The 18,127-nt window shown below is 39.4% G+C and overlaps 1 protein-coding gene and 1 long non-coding RNA gene across 9 annotated transcripts in view; one reads left to right on the top strand and one right to left on the bottom strand.

The window, feature by feature from the left end:
• The window catches only part of LOC123873264 (disheveled-associated activator of morphogenesis 1), a 124,788-nt gene that overhangs the window by 5,209 nt on the left and 101,452 nt on the right, over positions 1-18,127 (bottom strand). For 7 of the 8 annotated variants that reach the window (XM_045918047.1, XM_045918040.1, XM_045918041.1 and 4 more), the window contains 12 exons: positions 11,702-11,869; positions 10,898-11,122; positions 10,197-10,337; positions 7,166-7,394; positions 6,415-6,642; positions 5,704-5,846; positions 4,582-4,731; positions 3,013-3,168; positions 2,260-2,334; positions 1,632-1,961; positions 969-1,108; positions 179-340 (listed from right to left, as the gene is read on the bottom strand). In XM_045918047.1, coding sequence (XP_045774003.1) covers positions 179-340; positions 969-1,108; positions 1,632-1,961; positions 2,260-2,334; positions 3,013-3,168; positions 4,582-4,731; positions 5,704-5,846; positions 6,415-6,642; positions 7,166-7,394; positions 10,197-10,337; positions 10,898-11,122; positions 11,702-11,869 — 2,147 coding nt within the window. The remainder of the gene's footprint in view (positions 1-178; positions 341-968; positions 1,109-1,631; positions 1,962-2,259; positions 2,335-3,012; positions 3,169-4,581; positions 4,732-5,703; positions 5,847-6,414; positions 6,643-7,165; positions 7,395-10,196; positions 10,338-10,897; positions 11,123-11,701; positions 11,870-18,127) is intronic. The other variant, XM_045918046.1, reaches the window with a different exon arrangement.
• Positions 301-14,628, top strand: LOC123873272. Its single transcript, XR_006797650.1, has 3 exons — positions 301-311; positions 5,815-5,822; positions 14,461-14,628. It is a non-coding gene; the product is annotated as an uncharacterized LOC123873272 (long non-coding RNA).

The raw sequence follows: 18,127 nt of genomic DNA, 5'->3' as shown, positions 1-18,127 counted from the left end.
GGTGATTTTTTTTCAAAGAAATTAGAATGTTAGATGCAATATGCATTCAACGGAATTTGCTTACTAAAGATCGACGAACACAATAGATCAGCAACGATCAGCGTGATACAGGGTGTGAAGTGCCCTACATAGCCGCTAAAGCTGCAAGGAGAAGAAACTATAGAATACTTGCACTCACTTGGATATTTCATAAAGGAAGCGGTCGGCCCGCGCCATGCTGTCCAGCTCGTCCTGGTGCTCCTCCAGCAGCGCCGCTTCTTCTGCACTCGGAGTAAACTTCAGCAGCTGCTCTACCATGTCCAGAGGCAGCTGTTCGCCGCTGTCCATGCGTAGAATTGCTCTGGAGGGTGAACAAATGGATAAAATCAGGCGTGGTATTAGCATTAAGAAAAATCAGCGGGCTATGGTGAGGAGCAGAAACAGAGCATATACCCATACAATCTACGCTCTTTCGTGCCATATAGTTATTACGTGGCAAAGTCAAAGTCAAAATCATTTATTCAAAGTAGGTACTATTGTACTCCTTTTGATGGTCGAAATTGTTAAATTATTCACAAAGACAGGGTAAAGTATTCATTATATAGGCGGGCGGTGCAAATACGAATATCTGTGAATTCAAAAAGTTTGGCGTCAATAAATATCGACGGCTAAAATAACTAATAGGGCATTCAATCGTATAAGGAATGATATCACGATTCCACCTATTATTATTTTACGATTTAAAAGACTTTCAATTCTAATGACTCTCTTCTCCTTGTCCTTTATCCCAAAGCTATGTGGGGTCGACACAAGTCTTTTTCTTCAACTCACTTCTGTCATACGCCAAGGCATTTTCCACCCCTCTTACACACATATCCTCTTTCACACAATCCATCCACCTGAATTATTATTATTATTTACTTAAAACCAAAATCTTACAAAAAACAAATACATTATATTATAATCACAGTTGTAAATCGTAAACTCACCGGCAAATTTCCTCATCAGTCATTTTGAGTTTGGAAAGAAGTATAGTGCAATTCTGTGCGCGTCGTCCGTCGATCACTGACAAAATTTTCGTGCGTGGCTTGGATCCCAGTTGGCGTAAGTCTTCTACGGATCCTTCATTCTAAAATTGATAAAAATAACAGGTGAATAGAGTTGTATTTTATTTTGAATGAGACATCAAAAATTATGAAGACGAGTCTTATAACAGCTGCCGTTTGCTTAAACTCTCAAAGCTATCAAGTATGACCAGAAAGAACTCTCAGTTTGTTTCTGAATCGACAATATATCAAGTACTAGGCTATGCGTGACGTGAAATCAAAGAAAAATAGTCGTTACATAGTCTATCTAGCGTCCAAGATAGGTAACATTTAACGCCTGCTAGCGACGTCAAAGCCTCGACGATGCTTTACAAGTTCCATAACTGTTGTGGTATGACACCGTAGACGACAGAATAAACTGAAGGCATAATATAAATTTTATGTACCATTCTCAACGAAATGGAATAAAGAAAAAGAAACATTTTTCGAGAGATCACAAGTAGGCCTTTAAAAATCACAATCTAAGATCTAAGATAGTAATGGTAATAAGATATTTTCAACTTTTGGACTAGATGCCAAAAATCTAGAGCAATTTATCCGACTAACCTGTACGCCGTTCTTTTGATAAGCGCAGAACATCTTGTCTATCGCGTGCAAATCCATCGCATTGTACAACTTCGTATCGTCCAATTCCTGCCAAATGGTCCCGTGTAGCTTAGTATCGGGTAGCTTGCTCCAGTTGAAGCTCTTTAGGGGATTCCCTGGTGTAGGAACGTTCTTCTTCGGTCTCGGCGGTGCGGGCGCTAGGGGTGCTGGAGGGGCGAGGGGCGCGGGTGGAGGTAGAGGTGCAGTGGGAGGTGGTGGGAACAATGAGGGAGGTGGGGGCGGTGGGGGAACGCTGCATGTTTCGATTACTGCGCTCTTTAGGTTGCTGACCTGATAGAACAAACAGAACACCACATTAAAGTGTGTAGCGTAAAAAATTATAGGAAATTACTAAAGAAAAATAAAAAGCTTCTACGTATATTTCGAGGCTGGGCCAGTCCGTTCCAATCCCGCCCATTTCGGTCCGGTTCAGTCCGGTCAGTTAGTTAGTCAATAAAAATCAAATAAAATAAATAGTTGCTATCTCGTATGTATTTCGGGGTAGGTGTAATTTACCCCACCCGGCGTTTGGAGACTATGGAAGTCTCCAAACGTCCATACATAATTCGCTTCAACTTGTCAAACTTACCTTTGCATCATCAGGTATGCTTCCTTCGCTAACTAGTTTTTCGAACCTCGCTCGTTCAGACCGCTCTTGATTCAACTGAAATAAAAACTGAACATTCAAGGTATGTTAATGACATACAAATCTGTAGTGCAAGATGACCAATATTCAATTTTGCAATTATAGGTTTGTTTTTGGAAATTAGTTAAATATAGGTCCTCCAAGATCGAATTCTTAACAGTTAAATCTAACCTTAAGATAACTTGATACATTATTCGTTGTTCAAACTATTACGCCCTGTGACTAAAAGTGTGCCAACTGCCAAGTTTTAACGTTCTAAAAATCTTTAACGAGACGGACCTTTGTAAGACATATAAAATGTCTCGTTTGAAATCTGTCTTAAGTCTAAGCAAAGTCAGAGAGTGCTCATAGATCTCACCCTAAGACTTGGCTGAAGGTGCGGAAACAGTTCTAGAACAAGCTGCATCGCTCAGCAATGATACAGTTCGCTATAAATTGTAGGAGACTGCTGCCACAATATTCGTTTTTATATTTTAACTAGATTATGCCTGCCACTTCGTCTGCGTGGATGGAACCCCTATTTTATCTCAGTAGGGGTTTAATTTTCAAAAATCCTTTCTTAGCGGATGTCTACGTCACATAATAGCTATGTGAATGCTAAATTTCAGCCCAATCCGTCCAGTAGTTTAAGCTGTGCGTTGATAGATCAGTCAGTCAGTTTCATCTTCAGTCAAGGACTCGAGGGAGGACCATTACCTGTTGCTCAAGTTGATGCGCTCTACACGCAGAAGCGCGGGCCCTCTCCGTGCACTCCATATGAGCGGCCGTCTCCCTCTCCAGCCGCTCCTTTAGCCGGGAGAGGACTCCCTCCAACTCCTCCTTCTCTTGCGTGCTTTGATCCACTTGCTTCTCCTGTTAGTGGTTAGCACATGCAATGTGTTGGTAAACGTGTGGATATTATGTATGGCCTAATACCGTGGTGATACTGTGAGCGAGGTGTAAAAACATTCAGTGGATTAAAAATACAAGTACCTACCCCACTAGTTTTTGAAACAGAAACTTTAAAAAAGAAAAACTAGACTGCCTCAGGAAGAAAGAAATGAGAATATGATTTCGTCAAAGACAATGGAATAAAGTTTATCAAGATATAACTTTCTGGAGAGAGTTACAACGAAAACAGCGCAGTTGTAAGAAATTGGCGATGAAAATAAAGAAAATCAAATGAAAAGAAAATAGAAAAAAAATCAGATTTTCTGAAAACGTTTGCCTACTTTGTAGTCTGTTAGTAGTACTTTTGGTAATTTTGTAGAATTTCTTGTCTATTTCACAGGTGGAGGGTGATGCTACAATACAGAAAAGGTAAGAAGTCAGTAAAAAGATCAGAAATAAGGAGTCTTTACTATCAAATTGAGTCCTGTATCCTGTGATGAGTTTTTGAACGATGAGGGTTTTGCTATAATAATTCTTAGGGTCTTTGCTGTAATAATTGCCTCGCTCACAGCACAAAAACAAAATAAAATAATAAAAAATGGTAATTTTTCCAAATGCCTCATTTTTGGATTTCAATGGTATGCCATAAAATTAAACTGTTAGTGAATGTCTTAAATTCTATATGGAAAATGAAGTGGCCTTTATGGAAAAACTAAGTAAATTAATTAATAATAACCAACCAACTCCCAGGCTTTATTACTATAAGCCAATGGGATGGTATTATTGTTGTTATAAATGAGTTATCGCTAAATGGAGATATTTCGAAATTATGTGATTTTCATTCAATCACCGCTACCCAAAGTTATTATGCAACGGACGATTCAATAAAGTATTAAATACAAATAGGTCAGAGAAAATGGCCCCAAAAATTCCTATGGCGTTTCCCACTGAAATAAATTAGTTAAACAGATCCACCAAGTTAAGCTAAAAGACGATTATTATTATCATTTATTCCTTGCCGTGAAGACCTTGAGAAACCCAAGCATAATCAGTGCGACTACACTTTCTTGCACTGATAATATGCTCAGGCTGCAGGATATTTTATCCATAGGATTGAGTTCTCTATTTTTTAATTAGGCTTAGGGTGACGTGAAATCAAAGATACCTACCTATTCGTTTCATAGCGTACCTAGCGTCAAATGTAAGTAACATTTGACGCCAGCCAGTGTAGGTGAAGCGACGTTTCGCTACCCTACCTGTCGTGAACTATGCCGTTGTGGTAAACTAACGTTATTTTTAAAGTTCCTATCAAGATAATTTCGTCTAACGGTGTTTCATACTTTATTGAATCGTCCAAAGCACACAGCGTTAATTACCAACGTATAAAAGGTTTACCTTTTTGGCCAATTCTGTGGCTAAGTCAACGTTTTCTCTCTCCAAGTTCTCCGCTTTGGTCCTGGCGGCGACTAGTTCCTCTTCCTTAGCCAGTAGGTGGACTATCTCCCCTACGTTAATCTCTAAGGGAGCGACATCGGGATCGTATACCTGTAAAAAGTGTTTTTTTTTTAAATAAATAAAAATATTAGCCATGTCAATGATGACTAACATTCCCCTTTCACCTCCAACTAAGCGTAAAGCTTGTGCTATGAGTGGGTACGACAATAGTGCAACAGGTGGGGTTTGAACCGCCGACCTTTCGGAATCAGTCCGCTCCTCAACCGTTGAGCTATCGAGGCTCTATTTTTGTTTCTATTCTAGAACAGAATCACTAGACCAAATTTTGATAGCAACAATTCGTTTATCGCAATCGTTATGAATGACTAATAGTTCGTGTGCGTTCAGTCAATTGAATCTATTCAGCCAGTAACAAAAATTGCAATTTAGTTGCATCAGTAATCTAGCTAAGATTGTTAAAACTACTAAAAAATATTTATCCGTAGCAAATGATTTTAAATAAATATGTGTTTAGAATAATAAGCAGACCCTAGTAAAATATTCGGATCACACTAAAAAGAAACAAAGAATTAAACATCAGGGAAACGACAGGACGTTTTTCTTAAACTGTCAATTTTATTTACCACTAGCGACCCGCCCCGGCTTCGCACGGGTGGACACTACCACTAAAAATCCTATCTATTTTCTGGGATAAAATATAGCCTATACGGATTCCGAAGAATCCCTCTAACTAATGGTAAAAGAAATTTTGAAATCGGTCCAGTAGTTTTTGAGCCTATTCAATACAAACATACAAAAATACAAAGGTTTCCTCTTTATAATATTAGTATAGATAACCATTTATTCTAACCAAAATCATACAAAAAATTCTGTGTAGCAAAAACCTAGCCTAGAATTATGGTCCGAAAAATGGCACAAATGGCAGTAGTAGGTACTCCATGCACGACCGAACTTGAGTACATATAGGTTTAGAAGCTGTCCTCGCAGCGTGAAGTACCACTTGACTTTGTTAAGCATGCCAATTTTTGTGCCAGCTGTTTTTCTCACACTATTGGTACTCACTTTGATGTTGTCGGAGCAGTTGTCGGTGGTAGTGCTGTCGCGGTCGCTGTTGGCGCGGCTGCCGGCCGGCGGCTGCTGCAGCACGACCTGCTGCACCACCCGGTCCAGCAGCAACCAGTGTTGCGCGTGTGGGTTGTATTCCACTAGGAAATAAAGATTTTGTTATGACACTGCTGTTGCTGATAAGTCTACTTCGCGACAGATTGTCAAGGCAATCGGGGCACATGAGTAGATCGCGGTATGAGGTTGGGGGACTCCCCGCTCACCCGTACAGCACCTGTGCTATCCCACACCGGATGAGCACGGAGCTGCGCGCAAGTGCGGGGCGTTCCACTTCAATTGCCATGTCGACCTGTCGCAAACTATACATATAAAACGAAATATTTCAAGACTCCTTCCTCGAGAGTAACTCTCCTCGGAGACTTCTATCATTCCATTTAGAACTTCACCCTCTGGCTAAGGCATTGAATTAAATTTCGTGTGCGTAGTTTCTCTGGTTATATTGCTCTAGGTTTTTGCTCTAGCCCTTTCAAGCCGCCTTGTTTCGCACTATCTTGAAGAACTCTAGAACCATTAAAAATCTTCCATTCGCATTTGTCAGTGTAGTCCTCAATTCAAATCTCGGTACGTACCTATACTTACCTTCATAGGATATGGCACTAAACTTTTGCTTGTTTTTCTTCAACCAAACAAATTCAAAGTAGTACTCACATGGTAATAGCAGCAAGTGTTCCAACATGGACAGTAAGTGTGGATAGGCAGCCGTGTGGCTCAGTTTCCGCCTCAGCAGCTCGAACATGGCGGCCGCGCTCTTGGTGTCCACGTGTTGCTTGTCGAACCTTCTAGCGAGCTCCCGTTCGTCCTCGTTCCGCACCATCTCGAAGAACTCGATGTGCCGGTCGAGAGTTTCGTTCTCGTACTTTCGTAGTTTCTCGATTACTGGGAAAAAAATTTAAAACATTTCAAAAACGTCCGTCAATCTATTTCACTTTTCTGATCGTGATATAACATCTCTCAAATATAATGGTCATTGAAAAAGAGGAATAAGCATCTAGCTTTTTTAACGTCCGCGTAAGTTAAAAAGCGACGTACTTAGGCCTCATTCGTGCGAGAGCTTTTTTAACATCCGTTAAAAAAGCGTTCAAATAGAATGCATTACAAAGTATCTGTTCACACGACAACGCTTTTTTAACGCGTACAACGTTAAACTAATACCCGCCAACGCCGGTTTTTAACGCAACGCTTTTATAACGCTCGTGCGAATGAGGGCTATGTCCTAACTCTATTTGCCCTAAGTTCTATTTGAACGCTTTTTTAACGGACGTTAAAAAGCTCTCGTATGAATGAGGCCTAAGTCAGTCGCTTACAAAATCAAATATTATTTATCGCGCACGCTCGCCCGCGTACTTTCGGAAGTGGACCATGGCTTCTAGAACCTGAAAACTAGACAAATCGTACTTACCAGGCTGTATGCCCAGCATCAGCAACTCATATCGCAGATGCAGTCTGAACTCCAGACTCTCCTCCCCAGGTCCATAGTTCAGAACAGCATTAACAAAGGACATGATAGCAGTCTTCAGCCCCAGGTCGTCCCTGTAGGCGCCCGTGCTGCGGTCCAGCTCATTTACTATGCCCTGGAACCGCGCACGCTCGCCCGCGTACTTTTGAAAGTGGACCATGGCTTCTAGCACCTGAAAAAAGGTTCAAAGAGTTATTATTGACCGAGCGAAGGTCTCCGAGTCTATTTGGGTGAATTTGCATTTGCCCGTAAATACAAGCTAAATTACTTTATCATATTGGATAGAATCAGGCGTTACTTTGCGGAAGTTCATGTTTAGCAAGAAACAGTTAAAAATTATTTAGCTATAATCCGCCAACAGAAAAAACTTGACAATACAGCATTGTAAAGTCGAAATCTCCTGAGGATGCTCCGGTGTCGGGGCGAAACGTGCGTCGAGAGTAGTGGAAAAGTCTTGTGTGGTGGTGCATGTGAGTGGTGGTGGCAGTGCTTGCTTGGGAACTTGGCTTTATTGCTTGGTTGGGGAGGTAAGCGGTGCTTAGCTTGTAACTGCATGTTTGACCATACAGATTTTTTCTGTTGGCGGATTATAGCAAAATAATTTTTAACTGTTTCTTGCTACTTTATCATAGTACCCTGGTCTGTTTCATTATCTACTTCAAATTCACAGTTTATAAATAAATGTCTTTGAAGGGAAATCTTTAGGCGTGTTGTGCGATTTTAGGATGGGTAAAAACTTCAAGCATGCTAATGTGCTTGAAGTGCCGATAGATGTTAAAACTAAGCTAATGTTAATAGTTTTAATTTACAAAGTATGAAATGTTAATTTTTGATACTACAATTAATGCGAATACATAGTTTTAATTTTTTACTTCTGTCAGCATTCCCCATTGACTGTAATTGGGGCATTTCACGTCAAGCGGACAACCAAAAAAAAGTGAGGTCGTGAATTTTGTTTATACTCTGGTCAGTTATACTTCTAGTAGACGTGGATATATACACACAATGTTTTTTTCGTATGATGCTTTATTGCTGAGTTATGAGGTTTTAAAAATTTACTAAGAATGAAGTCCGTTATTTTTGGATGCTTATTATTTGTAACAATTCATTTGTAAAAAAAACTAAAAAGCATTGTTTATTATAGTTAAAAAGTTGAAATTTTGATTTCTTTTATCGAATTCTAAATTTAAATTTTTTAACGTATAGTAAACCGGAAGTGAACATTTCAAATCGATATTTGAGTAACTTGGCCAAAATAAAAATATTTTTTTTTTACCGTGAATTAAAGCTTACATGTACATATTCTTCACCAAAAAAAATTGTAACATGATATCTAATAGTTCAGGACTTAGAGCATATCGAATACATAGATATAACTATGAGCACTTTCTAAGCAGTCGGGTTTATGTACTAACATGCTAAAATACTACGCTATGAATAATTTTAGAGTGGTTTTATTAATTGAGATTGAAACAATATTAATTAAAATAGAGTGTTTTATTTTGTAACTAGCTGATGCCCGCGACTTCGTCCGCGTGGATTTAGGTTTTAAAAAATCCCGTGGGAAATCTGACTTGCCGGGATAAAAAGTAGCCTATGTTACTCTGCGTCCTTTCAAGTATCTTTATGCTAAAAATCAAGTTGATTGGTTGCTTAGTCAGGGCGAACAAATCCTGTGGGAACTTTTGATTTCCCAGGACAAAAGTGGTCTATCCGTAATAGTCCATCCCCGGGATACAACGTGTTTCTCTACCACGTAAAAACATTTATACGGATGATCCTTTATAAATTCCGAGGGATCATATAACCGACAGTTTCCAAATCCCACCAGCTTTAGTGATCGGGTCCCCTGCAGCATCAGTATTGAGGAGTTGGAATCCAAATTTTTTATGGAACAATGTCGCAAAGTTCCTTTATCGATTAAAAAAAAATCACTCAAATCGGTTCAGAAATCTCGGAGATATCGATGTACATAGGTAGAAAATCACAACTCCTCCATTTTTGAAAGTCGGTTAAAAAGTAGCCTATGTTACTCCCTGGCCAATCCTCTACTTGTCTGTGAAAATCCCGTCAGAATCGGTTCAGCCGTTCCGAAGATTAGCACGTTCAAACAGACAGACGGACAGACAGACAAAAATTTTAAAACGTGTGATTCAGTTATGGTATCGTTTAAATAACAATATGAGCTTAATATGTGGTAGTTATTTCGAAATTACAGACAGACACTCCAATTTTATTTATTAGTATATAGATTATATTTTATTTAAAAAATCTTTTATTTTTGTATATTTCATGTTAGAATGAATGAATAAATTATTCATAGCGTAGTATTTTAGCATGTTAGTACATAAACCCGACTGCTTAGAAAGTGCTCATAGTTATATCTATGTATTCGATATGCTCTAAGTCCTAAACTATTAGATATCATGTTACAATTTTTTTTGGTGAAGAATATGTACATGTAAGCTTTAATTCACGGTAAAAAAAAAATATTTTTATTTTGGCCAAGTTACTCAAATATCGATTTGAAATGTTCACTTCCGGTTTACTATACGTTAAAAAATTTAAATTTAGAATTCGATAAAAAAAATAAAAATTTCAACTTTTTAACTATAATAAACAATGCTTTTTGGTTTTTTTTACAAATGAATTGTTACAAATAATAAGCATCCAAAAATAACGGACTTCATTCTTAGTAAATTTTTAAAACCTCATAACTCAGCAATAAAGCATCATACGAAAAAAACATTGTGTGTATATATCCACGTCTACTAGAAGTATAACTGACCAGAGTATAAACAAAATTCACGACCTCACTTTTTTTTGGTTGTCCGCTTGACGTGAAATGCCCCAATTGTGTGACTGTAGTTTTGTAATTGATGCCAGTACATAATCACTATGCCTAAGACCCATTTCATATAAGCTCCAATTAAATATTGCCGAAAATTCTCTAAGTATTAAATTTATCCGTTACCTTTTTATGCCCTCCTGGCACGAGACACACAGCACCAAGGATCTCCAACGCAGCTACTTTGGTTTTAACATTTTCAGTGTCCATTGATTGAGCAATCAGATCTATACTGGTTGGGTGAGCCAGGACATGAGCTCGACCCGTCTGAAAAAAAAAATTAAGCTATTCTGTGAATTTGAATTTAAAAAAATCTTTACCAAATCTATTGCAAAGAAGAATATCGCTTTATCTATTGGGATCAATGTTACCATCATCATCATGGTGATTAACCCATCACCAGGCAACTACTGAGCACAGACCTAAACCCTTCTCAGAATGAGAAGTGTTTAGATCGTAGTCAGCGACGCTAGCCTAGTGCGAATTAAAATATTACTATATTATTTCCAAAAATATTGAGCAATTCAGGTGACCGCAATTCATAGGCTACTTTTTATGCCGGAAAATCAAACAGTTTTCACAGGATCTTTAAAATCCTAAATTCACGCGGACGTAGTCGCGGGCATCCTCTTTCTTATTTTTTATTCATTATTTCATATTTTTGCTTTAAAATGAAAACATTAATTTCATTTTACCCTGGAAACTATTCTTGAAGATTTTGAAGATAGGTATACCGATGGCCAAGAGCATTAAATTAGAACCCAAGATTAACTAGGAATTTAGGCACCTAGTTTGAGGGTTCAACACAAAAACATTAGAAAACTCACAGAGTTGTTCATCAAGGCTTTGATCCCCGCTATCAGGTTATGCCTCGTGATAGCATCGTCCCTCGGCGCTCTCTGCAGCGCTTCCAGTAAGGCAGCGAGTCCACCCTGCTTGATGAAGCGAATGACGAAGCTGTGCGCTCGGGTCCTCAACGCTGTCTTCAACCCGTCGACTAGTGCGCATGCTTCTGTAGGGGTGACGCCTTCGCCTTCTGATGATGCGAATGCCTGAAAGCAGAAAAATAAGGATTAAGTAGGTATTCATCTTCTTCATCGTAACACTCTTGGCAGAGCGGTCGTAGTCATCATGAAGCAACGTCTTTGAGGGCAAATGTTATACACCTCACGAACATTCACCACTTCTCCCTGCTGGCCGACAGCCTGGTACACTCGTGCAAGGGACCGCCCACAGCAGACTTAATTCGGTCAGTCGGTAGGTATTAGGTACTTCTTATCACTTACTATCAGGTGAGATCGCAACCAAGGGCTAACTTGTATCAGAATAAATAAAAAAGATTCCTCTTCCAAGCTTACACAAATAAAAGTGCTTGTAAACAGCAATTATTAATATTATATCGGAATTTCAAACTTAACCAAAACCGTAAGCAAGTATAACCGTAGCAAGGTCGACATGGCAATAAGGGGGGACGCCCCGCGCACCCGTTCAGCCGCCGCGCTGACCCGGTGCGGGATAGCGCGGGTGACGTGCGGGTGTACGGGGCGGCATCCCCCCGCCTTAGGCCCAGATTACCATCTCGACCTGTCGCGTATTATAAGTAATAATTACTTCATTTATCATATACTCACATCAGCAATCTCATTGAGAGCTTTGATATAGTCCTCAACTTGCGGCGCGGTGGCCAGCGGCAGCTGCTGTCCCGGCGGCGGTCGTCTGCTGCAGTAGATCTGCCATTTCTTCGCCGCCGGCAGTTCCATCATCGCCGCCTTGTTCACCGCCGTTAGGTCCAGCTCTTCCTGCAAGAAAGGAAAAATCTTTTAAAACCATCATCATCTTCAACCCATCGCCGGGTACTACTGAGCACGAGTCTCCTCTCAGAATGAGAAGGGTTTTGGCCTTAATCCACCACGCTGCCCAAGTGTGGAGTGGCAGACTTCACATACCTTTGAGAACATTATGGAAACTCCCAGGCATGCAGGCTTCCTCGCGATATTTTCCTTCACCGTTAAGGCAAGTGATATTTAATTGGTTATAACGCACATAACTCCGAAAAGTTATGAGGTGTGAGTCCGATTCTCTGTATAAATTTGAAGTCATAGTTTCCCAAAAAACCCCTATTATTTTTTTCAACTTTCTCAACCTCACTTCTCCTCATCTCTTGGGAGATGAACTCGGCGATAATATGTAGTAACCTACTCGAATTAAGATTGTATGATACAAGTTTAGTGCTGCAGGAGTTCGAAGTCAAGAAAAACGGTACACCTTAAATTCCCAACAAGCTGTTCCTAAAGAACGTCGTCAGATAATTAAAACAGATGGTGTTTCAATGTAAAAAAAAATATGTGTACCTATATCCAAACATCGAATGATTACGAGTAATTTGCGTGTAGAATTGGATAGGTAAAAACCACTAGTTTTAAATGCTTAACCCTAAAGCTGAGTTCCAATGAGCATGCCTTAGCAAAATCTAGCTTTACCAAATATGCTCTATGAAGTTTGTTCAAAAAATTAGTTAGGTGAGGAAATATTATCTACTTTCTATGGACTAAAGCTGAGTTGTTCGAAGGAAATTCAAAAATTTAAGTGGCAATTAAACTAATTTAATTATGAGACTACATAGAATTCTTGTGATTAAATTAGTTAAATATGCACTTAAATTTATGATTTTTTTTTTGAACAACTCAGCGGTCTCAAAGGTTGAACATGTAAAATGTTCGACGTTTATAAAAGCTGAAAGAAATTTCGAATATGTAGATGTTGCACATTATACCGGCTTCCCACGGTGCGTGATATTGCGGACGGAGGCGGACCAGCCCGCACAGACGCACTATTGGAATAGCATCCGTACGTGGTAGCGTAGACACGTCTTCGTCGTCGTCCGAGCCAAGTGCACGGTACACGGGTGTTCGTGGTCATCGGCCGTGCGGGATAATCCGCACTGAATCACGCACCGTGGGAAGCCAGTATTACATGCAGGCTATCTCAGGCTCTATAAGAAACTTGCTCGTCGAGCATTTATCTGCATGGAGACCCTGCCTTATGTAAAATACCACAATCCTAATCCGTGAGACCGGATCTGAGGAACTCACAACCTTCGCATGGATTCGTCGAAATTGAAAGGAAATGTGGCACAAAAAGGGTCGATTAAGTGCATCAAGAGTATTTAAAAATGCCATCGCGATTTTTAAATCTGGTATGCTGTGCACTAATATGCTTATCTACCCATTTACGGAATGGCATTTATGATAGAAGGCGAAAAATACGAAACGTATAATAAATTTATTAACTTGTAAGAAAAAAAATTTCTTCAGCTCTGAAAAATAATAACGATCCAAATTTTAATTGATGGACATACGGCCGAAACTATTATAATCAGATCTTTAGTAAGAATATTGTAATATTTTTGAATTCCTTGACCTGCCCTATAATAATAAATAGATCGGTCATTTCAAAAACCGCATAAGTCAATCAATCAGAATTGTTCAGGAATCAATGAAACTCTTTAATTCAAAAGTACCTAAACCATGAATTAATAGGTCTTTTTTGGGCTGAATAGGTATAGTGTTTGAACGTTACAAGGAATGTACGATCTATTAATTATCCATTTCGGCCTAGTCGGTGATTTCGGCCGATAGTTTAAGAGGTACTCGTACAGAGTACACTGAAACAGTGTACCAGGTATATGGTATGCAGGTGGCAGTCCATTTAATTATATTCCCATAAGAATTTCAACTTTCTAACCAAACACCTTAACGAACAATATTATCATAGCGTTTTATACTCATGCTTTACTAAATTTCAATCAATTCAATGTTGAAGATTACACAATAATGCAAAGAAATGTCGTAATCGAAGGCAAAAAGGTAGAATCTAACATGATTGATGGGAATGGAAGCACTCTCGACAAATAGAGAGTAATCATTGTGAAGAATTGTACAAGTCATCGCACTAATCCGAGATTCATGACATAACAGCCTTTTACTTGGCGACGCACTTTATTAATAGATGGTCAATCATTTCGTAATAACAGTAACAAGTGTAAAATTATAGCATTTTCCTTATTCACAGTAATTTGAAATCGTCATTATCGAATCGCATCGACGCGACCGACTGCTCACTAGTGAGGAGGGATCTCCTCTCAAAATGAGGCAGGGTTAGGTCGTATAGGCCACCACGTAAGTGCGGATTGGCAAACTTCATACATCTTCGAGAACATTATGGTGAACTCTCAGGCATGCAGTAGCAGGCGCTTATTCCTTGTTCAGAGTAATTTGAAATCGTCATCATCTCAACCCGTCGCTGGCCCATTACGGATCTCCTCTTAAAATTAGAAGGGCTTAGGTCGTATAGGCCACCACGAAAGTGCGGATTGGTAGACTTCACACAGTGCCAGCGATCAAAATACATAGACTGCTCGAGCAGTCATTGTAAACAGCTTGAAGCTGCCATTGATAACTGCTGCTGACCGCCCGAAGCAGTCGCAACTGCTCGAGCGGTTTCATGTATATATGTATATGTACTTATGCAAATAGAAAACTGTAGTTCACTACGCAGTCGCAGCTTGACTGCTTGATAGTCAAGCCTGACTGCTTCAAGTTGCCCGTGTAAGGCCCGATATCCATTTAAGCGGAGAGGAGAGATGTGTGTTCAGTCAACCAATCAGATTCATAATAAATGACGCGAAAAAATTATCACGTCATCTTTTAAAAATCTGATTGGTTGACTGTAAACATCTCTTTTCCTCTCCGCTTAGTTGGAGACCAGGCCTAATGCCGGCGTGGTCTAAGAATACATTGGTTGGTGTACAAAGCAGTGGATATATCTCCACTTAAAATTCTCTATGTAAGTTTTTAAGCTCGAATTTACCTCGTGAAGAATGTTTTAACTGTTGGAGCCATGTTGGGGCCGACATGTGAATTATCTAATTAGCGAGTCGGAGCGTTTAGAACATGTTTATAATAACGACCGCAATTAGGTGTCCCCATCATCTCATATCTTACGGGTCGCTGCGCACTACAGGCTTATTCAGGTCAGAATAAGTATATGGTATCTCCAACCGTGGTCTGTTTATACACATGAATTAATTTGTAGGTACTTATACGTTTAATCTTGGGTCATGGCTTGAATCTCATGCATCTGAAATATAATTCTGTGATGCCTTTTAAATACGTGATATGACCAACAATCAGATTTTACACAATATTGAGCATTTGAAACTTGAAAAACTTGCAATAAATTGGAATAAACATTTATTGTATACTAGCTGATACCCGCAACTTCGTTCCCGTGGATATAGGTTTTTAAAAATCCCGTGGGAACTCATTGATTTTCAATTAATGAGTCAATTACAGGGACGCAACTCGCAAGTTACCTCGGTACAAAATTTCATACAAAGCGGATGGGTTTTTGGGAATCCCATGGGAACGCTTTGATTTTTCGGGATAAAAGTAGCCTATGTCCGTCCCCGGGATATAAGCTCAGTCGTCAGAATCGGTTAAACTGTTGGGCCGTGAAAAGGTAGCAGACAGACAGACAGACAGACACACTTTTGCATTTATAATATTGTATGGTTTGTGCCTACTGCCTACCATTATAGATGCCTATTTATGATTTAATTAAGATTCCATTAGATATAGGTGACGGGAACGGTCTGCGGTGCTGCGGGCAGCGAACAATGAATTCAGATCGTGTCGTGTCTTCACGCTGTGTCAAGGTTGGCTGAATTAATTCATTCAAGATAGCTTTTAAATAAAACTTAGGTCTTTGTCATATTGCATTACTGAAATCTTAATACATAAAAGGAAAAGCCGACTGATTAGTTAATCTATCAACGCATAGCTCAAACTACTGGACGGATCAGGCTGTTTGGCATGTATATTGCTATTATTATGAAATAATTTTTGAAAATTCTACCTCTAAGGGGGGCAAAATAGGGGTTTTAAATTTGTGTTGTATATTTCGGAGAGTGTGCACAGGAACTTTTCGATCTTGTCCCCCCCTCACCATTTTACCACCGAACCGCAAGACGTCGGGCGAGTTTCCATCCTTATGTCGTCGACATTCCATCTACACGCACGAAACGTTTTGCGTCTTCATTCCTCATACGCATGGCTAAGGTTTGGAATACTCTCCCGCGATCTGTGTTTCCTACCAATTACAATCCGGGTATCTTTAAAACAAGAGTGAATAGGCACCTTCTAGGTAAACGCGTCCCATCTTAGACCACATCATCACTTTCCATCAGGTGTGATTGTGGTCAAGCGCTTGCCTATAGTGAATAAAAATAAATAAAAAAAAGTAGTCCACGCGGACGAAGTCACGGGCATGAGCTAGTACCAAATACAGGCTTACTATTATTATTATTACTTAGGTATTTTTTGGCTGATGGGCAGAGATTCACAAATAACCATTTAACGAAAAATTTCGAATCATTTTCCAAAATATAGTAATTTCTAAATATTATAAAATATAGAATATCACCAATATAAACGATAAACAATATAACGAGAAAAGCTGCATGCCTGAGAGTTTTCCATAATGTTTCCAATCCGCGCTTGGCCATCATCGTGTGGTAGTTTTTTTTTTTTCACTACAAATTCACAGTTTTCGGATTTTTCCTTTGCTTGTGCTATAAGACCTACCTACTTGCCAAACATGATTCTCGGTCAACGGGAAGTACCCTATAGGTTTGCTTGACAGACACGAGAGACGGACAGACAGCCAGATAGACATCAAAGTGATCTTATAAGCTAAGGGTTCCGTTTTTCCGTTTGAGGTACCTATACGAAAAAAGTACGCAATCAGCAATGTACACAGAGTCTTATTTTTATAATGCTAAACAACAATTTAATTGATCGCTCTTGCATTTTAAAGTCGATCGAGACCTTTGTATAAGTACCTATCTAATAAATACATTTTAAATCATAGATGTGATTTCTCAGAAAACTATAGTTGTCTTTAACGGATTAAATACATACAAATGTAGATTTTCTGTGTAAATCACCTAGATATATCATTCTTAGTAAAAATAATTGTGGAATTCTGGCTGCATAATTCCATTAAAGTCCTACGGAATAGGCCGCCAGTTTACCTACCGCTAACAAAAAGCTTATGCGTAATCTAAATCGGTTAAATGCGAATCGGCTTGCACGAAGGGTTCGATTGCGTAGCTATTTGAATATTTATCAACAAAAATTAAAAATTTCAAAAATCCCCGACACTAAAACCTCTAAAAACTAAAAAAAAATATACACATAGATACACACGTCAAACTTATAACACCCCTCTTATTAGGTCGGGGGTTAAAAAAAACAGGGCTTATATCCAGACATACAGAGACAAATAAAAAAAATTGAATATTCAACTCAAACTTATAAGGTGTTAAGGTAACCTTATAACCTCCCTTCCTTTCATAGTTACACAGTAAGCTGTAGGCATAGTACACGACAGGTCGAGATGGCCATCGGGGTATGAGTCGGGGGGACGCCTCGCACGTCATCACCCACGCTACCCGCACCGTATTAGCGCGGGGGTTGTACGGGTGTGCGGGGCGTCCCCACCCCGATTGCCAACCCGGCCTGTCGCGTACTGTCGATTGCATAAATTAAGTCATAACATTCCTCTGGTTCTTTTACCACTGTGGTAATCCGAGCTCGACTACCGCACACGTCACACTGCGGTTTCGGTTTTGCGGTCAGTCAGTTATTTATTAGTTGCAGAACTATTTCATCTACTTCTATTGATAATTCAATTTATTATTGCAGCAAGGTAATAACAATGATAATGAACGATAGATATTTTAATCATTTATGTAAGTCAGTTGATAATTTTACTGAAGCACGAGCGTGCCCGGGATCGAACCCCCGACCTCCGATTAGGAGGCGTACGTTCTAACACCTGGGCTATCACAGCTTTTTTCATACATTCAACTGACTTTAACTTAAGTAAATACTTTCTTTAAGAGATGAAAGATTTATATCAGTTTACAAAAACGATTTCGGATCGTTTAAACTGTACGACCGCTTAGTGCTAAGTGTTAAAATGAGAAGTGTAGC

Source organism: Maniola jurtina, chromosome 16 (assembly GCF_905333055.1).
Source record: "Maniola jurtina chromosome 16, ilManJurt1.1, whole genome shotgun sequence".
NCBI lineage: Eukaryota > Metazoa > Arthropoda > Insecta > Lepidoptera > Nymphalidae > Maniola > Maniola jurtina.
The sequence above is the reverse complement of the archived record's forward strand: the minus strand, read 5'-3'. Positions and strand labels throughout refer to the sequence as shown.